Raw genomic sequence first — 12337 nt, forward strand, 5'->3', positions numbered from 1 at the left:
ATGATTTCTTAAATATGTTGCTTGTAATGGCTATTAGTTCTGTTAAACAGAATAAAATGTTTGACTTGCTGCCCAAACACAGTTACCAGTATGTAAAGTTATATAGTCCTTATAATGACCAGCTTCAATGGAAACAACTGAGGAAGGGGAGGAGCCAAGAGGGAACTACTCTGTCAGCTAAGCTGATGGAGTGAATTGCAAGTGAGCAACTCAGCCCCACTCAATTTAGAGGTGCTTCTTTTTTACAGCAGAAAAAGTGACTGTGTGACAGCAATGGACTATGATAGCAAGCAAGAGCTAAAACATCCTTGCTTGTCTAAGCAGAATTCACTGATTCAGAACAATACAAGAAAAACAAAAAATTGTAGATTCAATGATCCATAAGGCAAAGTAGAAATATAAAATTAAACTGAAACCACTATGGGAAAATGATAACAACTTGAAATGTGGTAAAACAAAAGATTGGGTAGGAGAAAATAATCATGCTACTGAAAACAGTCATACTCGCTTGAGTATTTGTCAAAAATGCCCCTGTAAATTGGTCCCAAGGAAAAAGGAAAAGCTACTGGAGACATACTGGCAATAGATAAATAAGTAACAAATCAGTCGTGCATTCCTGAAGGAGAGGACTAAATTATACAATAATCAATAATAAAAAGAGGAAACAAATGTTCATATTTGTGTATGGAGCATTATAGAAGAAAAAGACTGTGATCACAATGCTATTTCTCAGCTACAACTGATGTATTTGAGATAGTGAAATGAAGGTAGAAGAATGGTGCAGGGCACAAGACACTTTTTCCACAGGTTGAATTTTTACTCTATTTTTCTTCACAGCATTCTTATTCATTTCAAAACAGAGCTTCCAGATTAACATTTTGAAATAAAGAACATCTTAAAGTACTTGGTTTACTTTATGAACCTGCAATATAGTAAAATAAGAGACATCTCTTTGGGATGTATTGAGAATTCTTTTCTGCTCATGTGTTATAATACAAAAATGTACTGCGTGGAATAGGTTTTGCTGCCTGGATCACTGCCTTGCCGTGGGTGAAGGGGCTTGTGTAGTGCGATGAAGCTATGAGCTATGCCATGCAGGGGCACCCAAGACAGTTAGGACATAGCAGAGAGCTCTGACAAAAGGTGATCCACTGGAGAAGGAAATGGCAACCCACTCCAGTATCCTTGCCATGAAAACCCCATGGACAGTACCAAAAGGTAAAAAGATATGATGCTGGAAGATGAGCCCCTCAAGTCGGAAGGTGTCTAATGTGCTACTGGGGAAGAGCAGAGGGCAAGTACTAGTAGAACCAGAAAGAATGAAGCGACAGATCTCCAGCTCTGATCCTACCTTGGAATCCTACTGCCTAGGTTTTCTCTCTAAAGCAATTAATGGCATCAATAAATTTCATATCAATTAACAAGGAATGGGAGATCACAACAGCAACAAACTAGAGTTAATCCACAGAGTTTCTTACCTTGTGTCCTGTGTTCACACTGGTGAGTAGTTTCTACATGTCTCCATCTTCCCTCCAAATGGCAGCATGCACCCTATCAGCTCCCACAGCTGTGAACCACTCCCAACATGCACTGCTCCTGCCTGCATCACCTGTCTTTTCTCCATTGGCCCATGCACTCCCCTGGGCAGTTTCTCAGCTAACCACTGTTTTTTTCTGCTGTTTCATGGAGGCTTCTACTTATTAGAGTAGCACAGTGGCTCCACAGGTGCAGCAGAGCAGCAACCAGACAGAGATTCCATGCATGACTACCCCCACAGTCACTGATATTGGAGGTGCTCCCCGTCCTCCCCCATCGTGTGTGTTCCTTGATGCCCAGCTGCTGCACCACCGCCATGGCCACTGTCTGCCTATCACCCACCTCTTCTGTGGCCCGGTCAATCGCCCAATTGCCTGCCTGCCCACTACCTGGTTAGGTTGTCCATCTCACATGCTGCATGGCCAATTGCCAACATGTGGCAGATAGTGACAACTGGCCAAGTGGCCTGCAAAGTGAGTGATCAGCCAGGTGGTGGACATGGCCGGGCCTGGTGGCTGGTATTGGGGAGTGTGTGCCTGGAGGGAGCACAGGGACAACCAATCAGCACTCTGTCAACAACTCAGCTACAGCCAGGTGAACAGAGCAGTGCAAAATAGTGGCTGCAGCAGCCATGGCCACCACAGCTGCTCTTGCCACTGAACTTGGTGGCCGAAATGGGGAAACCTTGGAACAACATTGCAATCAGAGTCACACAAAACTAAAAGCAATGCTGAAGTGTAGAAACCTTAGAACAGACCATTTGTTCTCTGTGGGATTCATGGTAACCAAACGTGCTGCGTTTCAGCATGCTTCCAGTATTCACACATAATGACAAGCTGTTCCTACCATGGCTTGTCATTATGTGTGAATACAGCCTCTGTCAAGTGTTGGTACAGCAGCCCCTGTGCATGTAGATTCTCAGTCAGCATTTCTAATTAGTTTGTTTTGTTTGTGTGTGGTATCATGGTGTGAAATTAAACATCTATAAATAAACAGTTTGTTCATGTTGAAGACAGAAAATTCATTCACATAGGGCCTGTTCCCCTTTTCTTCTTTATCTCCTTGGTAAGCCAATTTTCTGCTGAAAATCTACTGTTTAAAACTCTTATTTCGTTCAGTATGTGGGCATTATCCTTTTTTTTTGGTGCTTTTATGCAAAATGATGCACTCATGTATGCACTTTAAAATCCATGTAGAACAGTAAGACCCTACTGAAATAAGAGCCAGGCATCCCACTCTAATTGCAAATATTAGTTAACCTTCTGATATTTTTCTTCTTTCTAACCTTGACTAGGATAACATAGATGGTGCTTTTCCTTTTCTTTCTACACAAGTTCAATCTGAGAAAATGGAAGGGTCAATAATTGTATGTTACCAATGTTTAATTTGAAAATCAATCAGATTAAGTTGTAGTATATTTTAATATTGTTCTACAGCTCCTGTTATGCTGCTTCTAGTTTTCTATCACATGCTTAACCACAACTTATACACTAGCTGCATGGGTGGCAGGGCAGAGAACTGATGGGATCCCTGATGGTATAGCTCAATACACAGGGCTTTGTCTGCTAGGCACCTTCCTTTGCCATGTCTTTACTACTATTGGAAGCTGTAATACTGTCAGACCCATGGTCCCTCTAGTTCAGCATTGTCAACACTGACTGGCAATGGTGGCTTTGCACAGTTTCAGACAAGATTCTTTCCAAGCCATCCCTGATGATGCCAGGGATGCGCCTAAGAACTTCAGCATTCAAAGTAGGAAACCTACTGCAAGAAATAGATTTGGACAGCAGGCCGTGTGTACGGTTTGGTTCCACTCCTACAATGGAGTTTTTTGAGATAAGCCAGGGAGTTGCTGAGAATCAGACTGTTCACTTTTTGTGGGAACCTTTACTGAGCAAGCTGATGGGTGGACTGGGAAGATCCAATGTCATTAATCCAACAATGCAGTATCAGGCTGAGGGCACGGACCAGATGAGAAGCATCAGATGTTCCAAGCACTTGTCCCTTAAGCAACCCACCTTAAAGATTTGGCTTGTTCTTTTCAATGTGGAAGGAAAGAAAGATACTTGGTTTAGAATCCCCATTAAGTTGCATTTTCCTAATGGTCAGTTTTCTGAGTTTGCTAATTTCTTTTGTAACTGATTTCTGCAGTACTTTTATTTTTTTTCCTAAAAAGCTGGTCAGCTTAAACATAATAAAGACTTTTAGTTAGAAAGTGTTCATTCTGGTCTTTTTGGAAGGAGAGGGGGAGGATCCAACACTATATACCTTTCAACTCAGACCATTCAATATATTTTAATCTCTTAGGGCACAAGGCTACTAGGATGCTTATACGCCCACAAAACTTGAAATGTTACAGACATCCATGCAGAGCCCGAGGAGCAGCAGAGGTGATCTTGACTTTCCTGTCCTCTATGTTACGTTATTCGCAAAGTCGTGCCGGACCCATGGACAACATTCCCCCAGGCTCTCCTGTCGTCCCAGATCCTCCGGAGTCCACCTAACATCACACCGAGTGCTTCAGTGACTCCATCTAGCCACGTCATCCTCTGCCGTCCACTTCTTCTTTTGCCATCAATTGTTCCCAGCATTAGGCTCTTCTCCAGGAGTCTTTCCTTCTCATTAGGAGGCCAAAGTATTTGAGTTTCATCTTCAGGATCTGGCCTTCTCAAGAGCAGTCAGGGTTGATCTCCTCTAAGACTGACTGGTTTAATCTCCTTGCAGTCCAAGGGACTCGCAGGAGACTCCTCCAGCACCACAATTCAGATGCCTCAATTCTTCAGCGCTCAGCCTTCCTTATGGTCCAACTGCACAGCCATACGTTACAACTGAGAAAATCATAGCCTTGACTATACAAACTTTTGTTGGCAGGGTGATGTCTCTGCTTTTTAGTATGCTGTCTAGATTTGCCATAGCTTTCCTCCCAAGGAGTACACATCTTTTAATTTCCTGGCTGCAGTCCCTGTCTGCAGTGATCTTGGAGCCCAGGAAAATAAAATCTGTCACTACCTCCATTTCTTCCCCATCTACTTGCCAGGAAGTGATAGGACGAGATGCCGTGATCTTAATTTTCTTAATGTTGAGTTTCAAGCCAACTTTTGCACTATCTTCTTTCACAGGCATCAAGAGGCTCTTTAGTTCCTCTTCACTTTCTGCCATTAGAGTGGTATCATCTGCATATCTGATGTTGATGATATTTCTCCCAGCAATCTTAATTCCAGTTTGTGATTCATCTAGCCCTGCCTTTCTCACGATGTGCTCTGCGTAGAAGTTAAATATGCAGGGTGACAGTATGCAGCCTTGCCGTACTCTGTTCCCAAATTTGTACCAATCAGTGGTTCCATGTCCAGTTCTCACTGTTGCTTCTTGACCTGCATACAGGTTTCTTAAGAGACAAATAAGATGGCCTGGGACTCCCATCTCTTTAAGAACTTGCCACAATTTGTTGTAATCCACACAATCAAAAGGTTTAGCATAGCCAATGAAGCAGAAGTAGTTGTTTTTCTGGAACTCCCTAGCTTTCCCCATAATCCAGCGTATGTTGGCAATTTGATCTCTAGTTCCTCTCCCTCTTCGAAATCCTGCCTCTACTTCTGTTAGTTCTCGGTCCACATACTGCTGGCATCTAGCTGGTAGGATTTTGAGCATAACTTTGCTAGCATGTGAAATGAGTGCAATGGTGCAATAGTTTGAACATTCTTTGGCATTGCCCTTCTTTGGGATTGCAATGTAAACTGACTTTTTCCAATCCTGTGGCCACTGTAGAGTTTTCCAAAATTACTGGCATATTGAGTGTAGCACTTTTACTGCATCGTCTATTAGGATTTTGAACAGCTCAGCTGGAATACCATCACCTCCACTAGGTTTGTTGTTGCCCGTACTTCCTAAGGCCCATTTGACTTCACATTCCAGGATGTCTGGCTCGAGGTCAGCGACCACCCCATCATGGGTATCAGGGACATTAACATCTTTCCTGTATAGTTATTCTTTGTAATCTTGCCACCTCTTCTTAGTCTACTCTGCCTTTGTTAGGTCCCTGCCATTTTGGTCCTTTATCATGCCCATCTTTGCATAAAACATTCCCTTCATATCTCCAATTTTCTTGAAGAGATATCTGGTCCTCCCTATTCTATTGTTTTCTTCCATTTCTTTGCACTGTTCATTTAAGAAGACCTTCTTATCTCTTCCAGCTATTCTCTGGAATTCTTCATTCAATTGGGTGTATCTTTCTCTTTCTCCCTTTCCTTTCACTTCCCTTCTTTCCTCAGCTATTTGTAAAGCTTCCTCAGACAGACATTTTGCTTTCTTGCATTTCTTTTTCTTTGGGATGGTTTTAGTTGCTACCTCTTGTACAATGTTGCGAACCTCCGTCCATAGTTCTTCAAGCACTCTGTCTATCAGATCTAATTCTTTAAATCTATTTGTCACCTCTACTGTATATTAATCAGGAATATGATTCAGGTCATACCTGAGTGGCCTAGTGCTTTTCCCTACTTTCTTCATTTTAAGCCTGAATTTTGCAAGAAGCAGCTCATGATCTGAGCCACAGTCAGCTCCTGGTCTGGTTTTAACTGACTGTATAGAGCTTCTCCATCTTTGGCTGCAGAGCACATAGTCAGCCTGATTTCTGTTTTGACCGTCTGGTGATGTCCATGTGTAGGGTCTTCCCTTGGGTTGTTGGAAAAGAGTGTTTGCTATGACCAGTGTGTTCTTTTGATGAAATTCTACCAGCCTGTGCCTTGCTTCATTTTGTACTCCAGGGCCAATCTTGCCTGTTAGTCCAGTTACCTTTGACTTCCTACTTTAGCATTCCAATCCCCCATGATGATAAGGGCATCAGTTTTTGGTGGTAATTCTAGAAGGTTTTGTAGGCCTTCATAGAACTGGTCAGCTTCAGCCTCTTCAGCACCAGTGCTTGGGGCATAGACTTGGACTATTGTGATGTTGAATGGCTTGCCTTGGATTCGAACTGAGATCATTCTGTCATTTTGAAGGTTGTATCCCAGTATTGCTTTTCCTACTCTTTTATTGACTATGAAGGCTACTCCATTTCTTCTGAGGGATTCTTGCCCACAGTAGTATACCTGATGGTCATCTGAATTAAATTCATCCATTCCCATCCATTTTAGTTTTCTGATTCCTAACATGTCAATTTTCAGTCTTGCCATCTCTTGTTTGACCCCGTCCAGCTTACCTTGATTCATAGATCTTACATTCCAGGTTTCTATGGAGTATAGATCTTTGCAGCATCGGACTTTCCTTTCACTACCAGATATATCCGCAACTGGGTGTCCTTTTGGCTTTAGTTAAAAAAAACTAAAGAAAACATGCTGGCTGCTTCTAGGTTAGGTTAAGGCTTAGCTTTTCCCTTTCCTTTAATCTACCCAACTTCAGCCATATCATCTTCAAAAGTAAGCCCCTACACCCTGAAATTTCTAGGAATCTGCCCTCCTCGAAGATGAATCCCATATTTTAGTTGTATTTCCTATTGCTGCCCTGAAACTAGAGAGAGTTGCTGAGCCAAAGTGCTTTGCCCCAGTGCTAACTATAAGAACTTTGCAACTTGAAGAATCAGTCCCTGAGTCTGTTTCCTTCTCCTGTATCCCCTTTCCTTTTATGTTGTACCTTTTAGATTGCCCAAGGACAAGAACTGCCTCATTTTTCTCACTCTACAGGAACCTGCTCTGGGAGCATTTTCAGCTGAACAGCAGGGAAAAACATTTTAAGGAAATAAATAATAAATAACTACCTATGCAAGGATTGGAGACATGATTAAATGAGAAAATTAACAAGATCCAATTTAGAAGATTACCTCCAATTTGCCAAATTCACATCTCAGGAGCAGTAAGTTGGCCCTCTTCCTTTCACCGGAAACAGGAGACCAAGGCCATACTTCATCCTTTGACACTGACCACCAGCAAATAACCATATCCTGAATGCAATTTATTGCCAGATGATATTTTGTTCGTTTTCCAAGTCCTGGTATGTCAACATATGATATCTGAGAGGAAAAATAATATAGAACACATGTAAAATTAAGTAAACAAAGTCCATGGAGTTTATTTTACGTGGCAAAAGGAATGCATACATATTGACATAAATAACTCTACTGCATTATTTTGGCATGGCTAATAACAGCTGCCTCATTTCCCAGCTGAATCACATTCTGGTCCTTGTTACATTTGGAATAATAATACAGAATAGCAGTTTTGACGCCTTCCCTGGCTAGTGACAGTTATTTGGGCTAAACATCGACCTGGGGCAGTTCAAAAACATTCAAGGTGCAATTCTATGGGGGTACCTGTAACCCCTGAACCCAGATGATAATGGGCATCCTATAAAGGGGTTGGAAAAGTGTGGAGGTAAAGGCCAATTCCATGTTCCTTTCATTTTGCAAAACACTTAGATCAAGGCATCTCCTGCCTCAGAACATCCACTAAACTGGCCAGTCTTACAAGCGCAGAGGAGGAATAATTTTTTCCATGTCAGCTGCAAGGGAGGAAGTGGCTCCCAAATGTGGAGACCTAGCTATGAGACTGACACAAAGAGTGAGGATTCTTCACCTGTGAATCTAAGAAATTCTATGGCTATCAAGCCACTGTCTAGCAGCCATAATATTGCATTGATAATCACTGCTTTTTAGCCTCGAGCCTTTCCTGTTTATGAAACAGCAGTGACTATTCTGTTTGTAAGAACAGAGAAGACAGCAAAGTAGTGCTGCCCACCTCAACTTCTTGAGAATTTGTAAGTTGTTTTATAACAAAATGCAATGAAGACCAAAAAAAGGAAGCAGTGTTAACTATTTTAGCATATGTTGTCTCTGCTATTTTTTAAAAATGGAAAACAATTGTAACAGAAATAAAATCCTCACATCCACTTATCACTGTAACAACATATTTTGAGTTCACAATAAATATGTACATGCATATTTATTTCCATATATCATATCTCAATTATGGAACACTAGCTATAGTTCTGTTTTGATAGACACAAGAACTTAAAAGCAGATATACTCCTCTCTGTCTGTCTGTCTGTAAATATAATGTAGAATCTCCATGTTTACCAGCTTAATTCATAAGCTGTCTGACAAACCTTAGCTTAATGTGTTTTCAAAGATAGGGTAGTATCACTTTGGTCATCTGCTAGTGCAGATAATATTGCACTAACAAAGAACAAGTTTTGAACTACGTACAAGAGCCAAATCCAACTAACATTGTTTGTGCAAGCATGGTGGTCCAAGTACATTTTGCTTGCACATCCCGTTGGGCAAATGGCTGCACAAATATAACACACAATTGCTTTCACAATGGAAAGATTTGGCAGAGCACAGCTAACAGTATTTGAATTTTACAGCATGACACCATTGGACTATAGACTAAAATATATATTTAAGACATTTTGTTTGTACGGCTTTAGTAATCATAATGCAATACACTTGTATAATTAATTTTATCATTTGGAAATTATGTTCAGGATGAATTTAGCTTATATATTAATAACTACTAGGAAGCGAATGTGATGTACCCTTAGAATAGTCCTTGACGGTTAGACAATGCATACTCAAGATATGAAGGTTTCACTGGACAACCTTGAGTATCCAGGGTTGTGGTGAGGATAAAGGGAAGAACAATGAACGCTACACATGGTTTCCTGAAGGAAAGGTGGGGCATAGATATAGTGGCTGCAATGGTAATGAAATTATGAATCCTTATCCTCTTCTGCCAGCAATTGAGCATAAACCAATTCTGTTGACTGTAATCAGTCAACATGAATTTGCATCTGCCAGTATCACATACTCTTCACTATTTCACTATTTAAGTGGCTCTATGTCATGAATATAGGCTATTTGAGCCAGTACTACATAGCCATCATGTGCATAATTACTTAATTCCAGATTCTAAAATAAATATGCAGGAATTAGATCCATTCAATCCATTTTCAGACCCTGTTATGGGAAGGATTCAGGGACTACTGTATCCATCTGGTCTGGTTGGCATGGTACTAGTTGACACTGTAATGCAGTGGTCTCAGAACTTCATGGAAGATCTCTCACAGTAGGTGGTACTGGGAGACTCCAAGCTCTTGACTCCGATGGCAGGGGTAAGCAATTGGTGATCATCAAGATGTTTTGGTCTACAACGTTCAACAGTCCTAGTCAGCATAGCCAATAATGAGGGATTCTGAAGGTCACAGACCAAAACATTGGAAGAGCAACAAGTTATCCATGACATGCCTATCATGTTCCATACAATTTTATTCTATTCCTCATACTATATATCTGTTCAACAAAACTTTGGGGGCAGGTTTTATTCCAGGGATTCTGGAATTCCGTATCTCCAGTACCCAAATTAACATCCATCTGTTTTTCCTTTACATGAAAATCCAAGGAAGCTGTTGATATCAATGGCTCCATCAATGGCTCATGCCAGTAACTGGATGAGAGCAAACCAACTGAAGCTTAATCTAGAAAAAAAGAGGTGCTCCTAATCTGTAGAGAGCAGAGGATTGAGGTTAAGCCAATTTTAGATGATGCTGTATTCCCCTTAAAGACTTTGATTTATAGTTTTTCTATATCCATTCCTAGAGCTTGTTCACTACAAACTATGCTCATAAACACTGACCTGTAAGTAAATCCTATTTAACTAAGCAAGACTTACTTTCAAGTAGACATTTATAGGATTGCACTGTAGTACTCTTTAAATGGTTTTGTCCGTGCCACAACTTGTTCACTTGACTCCTGCCTATCTTGGCTAATTGAGAGATCGAAAGAGGGGACTCATCCTGGGATCCAAGAGGTAGTGAATGCCTCCTTGAGAGTGGGAGTGGTGCCTGCCCCTTTCATGACAGCGATGGTTACACTGCTCCTTAAAAAGCCACATCTGGATCCAGAGGACATAAATAATTATCAGCATATAGCCAATATTCTCTTCCTGGGCACGGTACTTAAGTGGTCTGTGGCCAGGCAATTCCAGGCACTCTTGAAGGAAATGAATTATCTAGATCCATTTCAATCAGGCTTTAGGCCTGGGGTCAGAAAGGAAACTGCCTTGATCACCTTCTTGGATGACCTATGCCAGGAGGGAGAGAGTTGGAGCACGGTCCTGTTGATTCTCCTGGATCTCTCAGCTGCAACTGATACCATCGACCATGATATCTTTCTGGAGAGGCTGGCTGGCTGGAGGGCAATGGTTTGTGGTGGTTCCACTCCTATCTGGCTGACCATCTCCAGTTGGTGCAGCTGGGGAACTGTTGCTCTGTGCCATGGCATTTGTGTTGCTCCATTCTGTCCCCCATGCTCTTTAACATCTATATGAAGCCACTGGATGGGGTCATCCAGAGGTATGGGCTGATGTATCATCAGTATGCTGATGACACTCCGTTCTACCTCTCATTTTCATGTAACCCAAGTGAGGCAGAGCAATGCCTTGTAATGCCTTGACAGTGCCTTGGCTCAGTAATGGGCTGGATGAGGGCCAATAAATTCAAACTCAATCAGGACAAGATGTAGGTTCTGTTGGTGGGCAGTCTATCTCCCCAACTGGGAAATTTTCAACCAATCCTGGACAGGGTTGTACTCCCCATAAAGGATAAGGTTTGTCACTTGGGGGTGCTCCTGGACCCCGAGCTCTCACTTGTTTCTCACGTGAGTTTGGTGGTTAGGAGCACCTTTTATCAGCTTAGGATGATTTTCCAGGTACATTCCTATTGGACGAGTGAGCCTTGCCACAGTTATCTATGTGTTGATAACCTCTTGCCTGGATTACGGTAATGCATTCTATGTGGAGCTGCATTTGAAGACCATCTGGGCACTTCAAAGCAGAGTACTGCAGTTACTAACAAGGACCAGCCCTAGAGAACATATCGCACTGGTCCTCCACCAATTGCATTGGCTGCTTAGCATTGCTCAGGCCCAATTTAAAGTGCTCATACTAACATATAACGCCTTAAATGGCTTGGGACCAGGATATCTAAACACCTTTTTCCCTATATCCATGCCAGACCACTCAGGTCATCGGTAGAGGCCCTCCTTCAGGAACTCCCCCCATGAAATGAGTGGGGAATTGGTGAGGAAAAAGGCCTTCTGTTGGCGAACCTCACCTTTCAAATTCTCTTCCAAGGGAGGTGTGACTGGCACACACTTTACCTTGCTTTTGGTGCCAAGTTAAGACTTTTTATTTAGTATCTGTTTTTAGATGATGATAATTGATCTTGCTACTGGTTTATTGTTTTATTGGTTATATAGTGTTTATTTTTTCCTGTTGCATTTCATTGCTGTATCTATATTGTATTTTTATTCTATCATGTTCTATGGTTTTAGTTTTTATTTATTTATTTATTTATATGATTGCACTGTGCATAGCCCAGAGAGCCTCTGGCTATGAGGTGGCATACAAATGCAATAAACAAACAAACTAACTGAGATTATAGAGAACTTTGTTTATGCTAAACTGAATGTTATGAACTTGTGCTATTTTATAAATAGGGCAATAAAACTTTAAGTGGTACATTTATATTTTTTGCACATGTACTGATGAATCTACACTTAAAATTGGATATATTAAGAGTGCCAATGTGATGTCATGTTTAGAATGTTGGACTAGAACTTGGGAAATCTGGGTTCTAATCCACGCATAGCCATGAAGCTAACATAGACCTCACAGGTTGTCATGAAGATAAAATTGAGAGGAATGGGAAGACTGTGAATGCCACCTTCAATTCCTTGCAGGAAAAGGGGAATTTAAGGGCCAACTAGGTAAAAACAGCAGGAATCTGTCACTGGATTTTGAGATTTCTTTATACT

The 12337-nt window shown here is 41.4% G+C and overlaps 1 protein-coding gene across 7 annotated transcripts in view; it reads right to left on the reverse strand.

Moving 5' to 3' along the window:
* LOC123035809 (WD repeat containing planar cell polarity effector) overlaps positions 1-12337 on the reverse strand; it is a 234238-nt gene that overhangs the window by 112040 nt on the left and 109861 nt on the right. For all 7 annotated transcript variants that reach the window (XM_044454420.1, XM_044454416.1, XM_044454417.1 and 4 more), the window contains one exon: positions 7349-7537. In XM_044454420.1, coding sequence (XP_044310355.1) covers positions 7349-7537 — 189 coding nt within the window. The remainder of the gene's footprint in view (positions 1-7348; positions 7538-12337) is intronic.

The sequence above is a fragment of the Varanus komodoensis genome, unplaced genomic scaffold (genome assembly GCF_004798865.1).
Source record: "Varanus komodoensis strain SLA01 unplaced genomic scaffold, ASM479886v1 scaffold7_3, whole genome shotgun sequence".
In the NCBI taxonomy this organism is placed as follows: domain Eukaryota; kingdom Metazoa; phylum Chordata; class Lepidosauria; order Squamata; family Varanidae; genus Varanus; species Varanus komodoensis.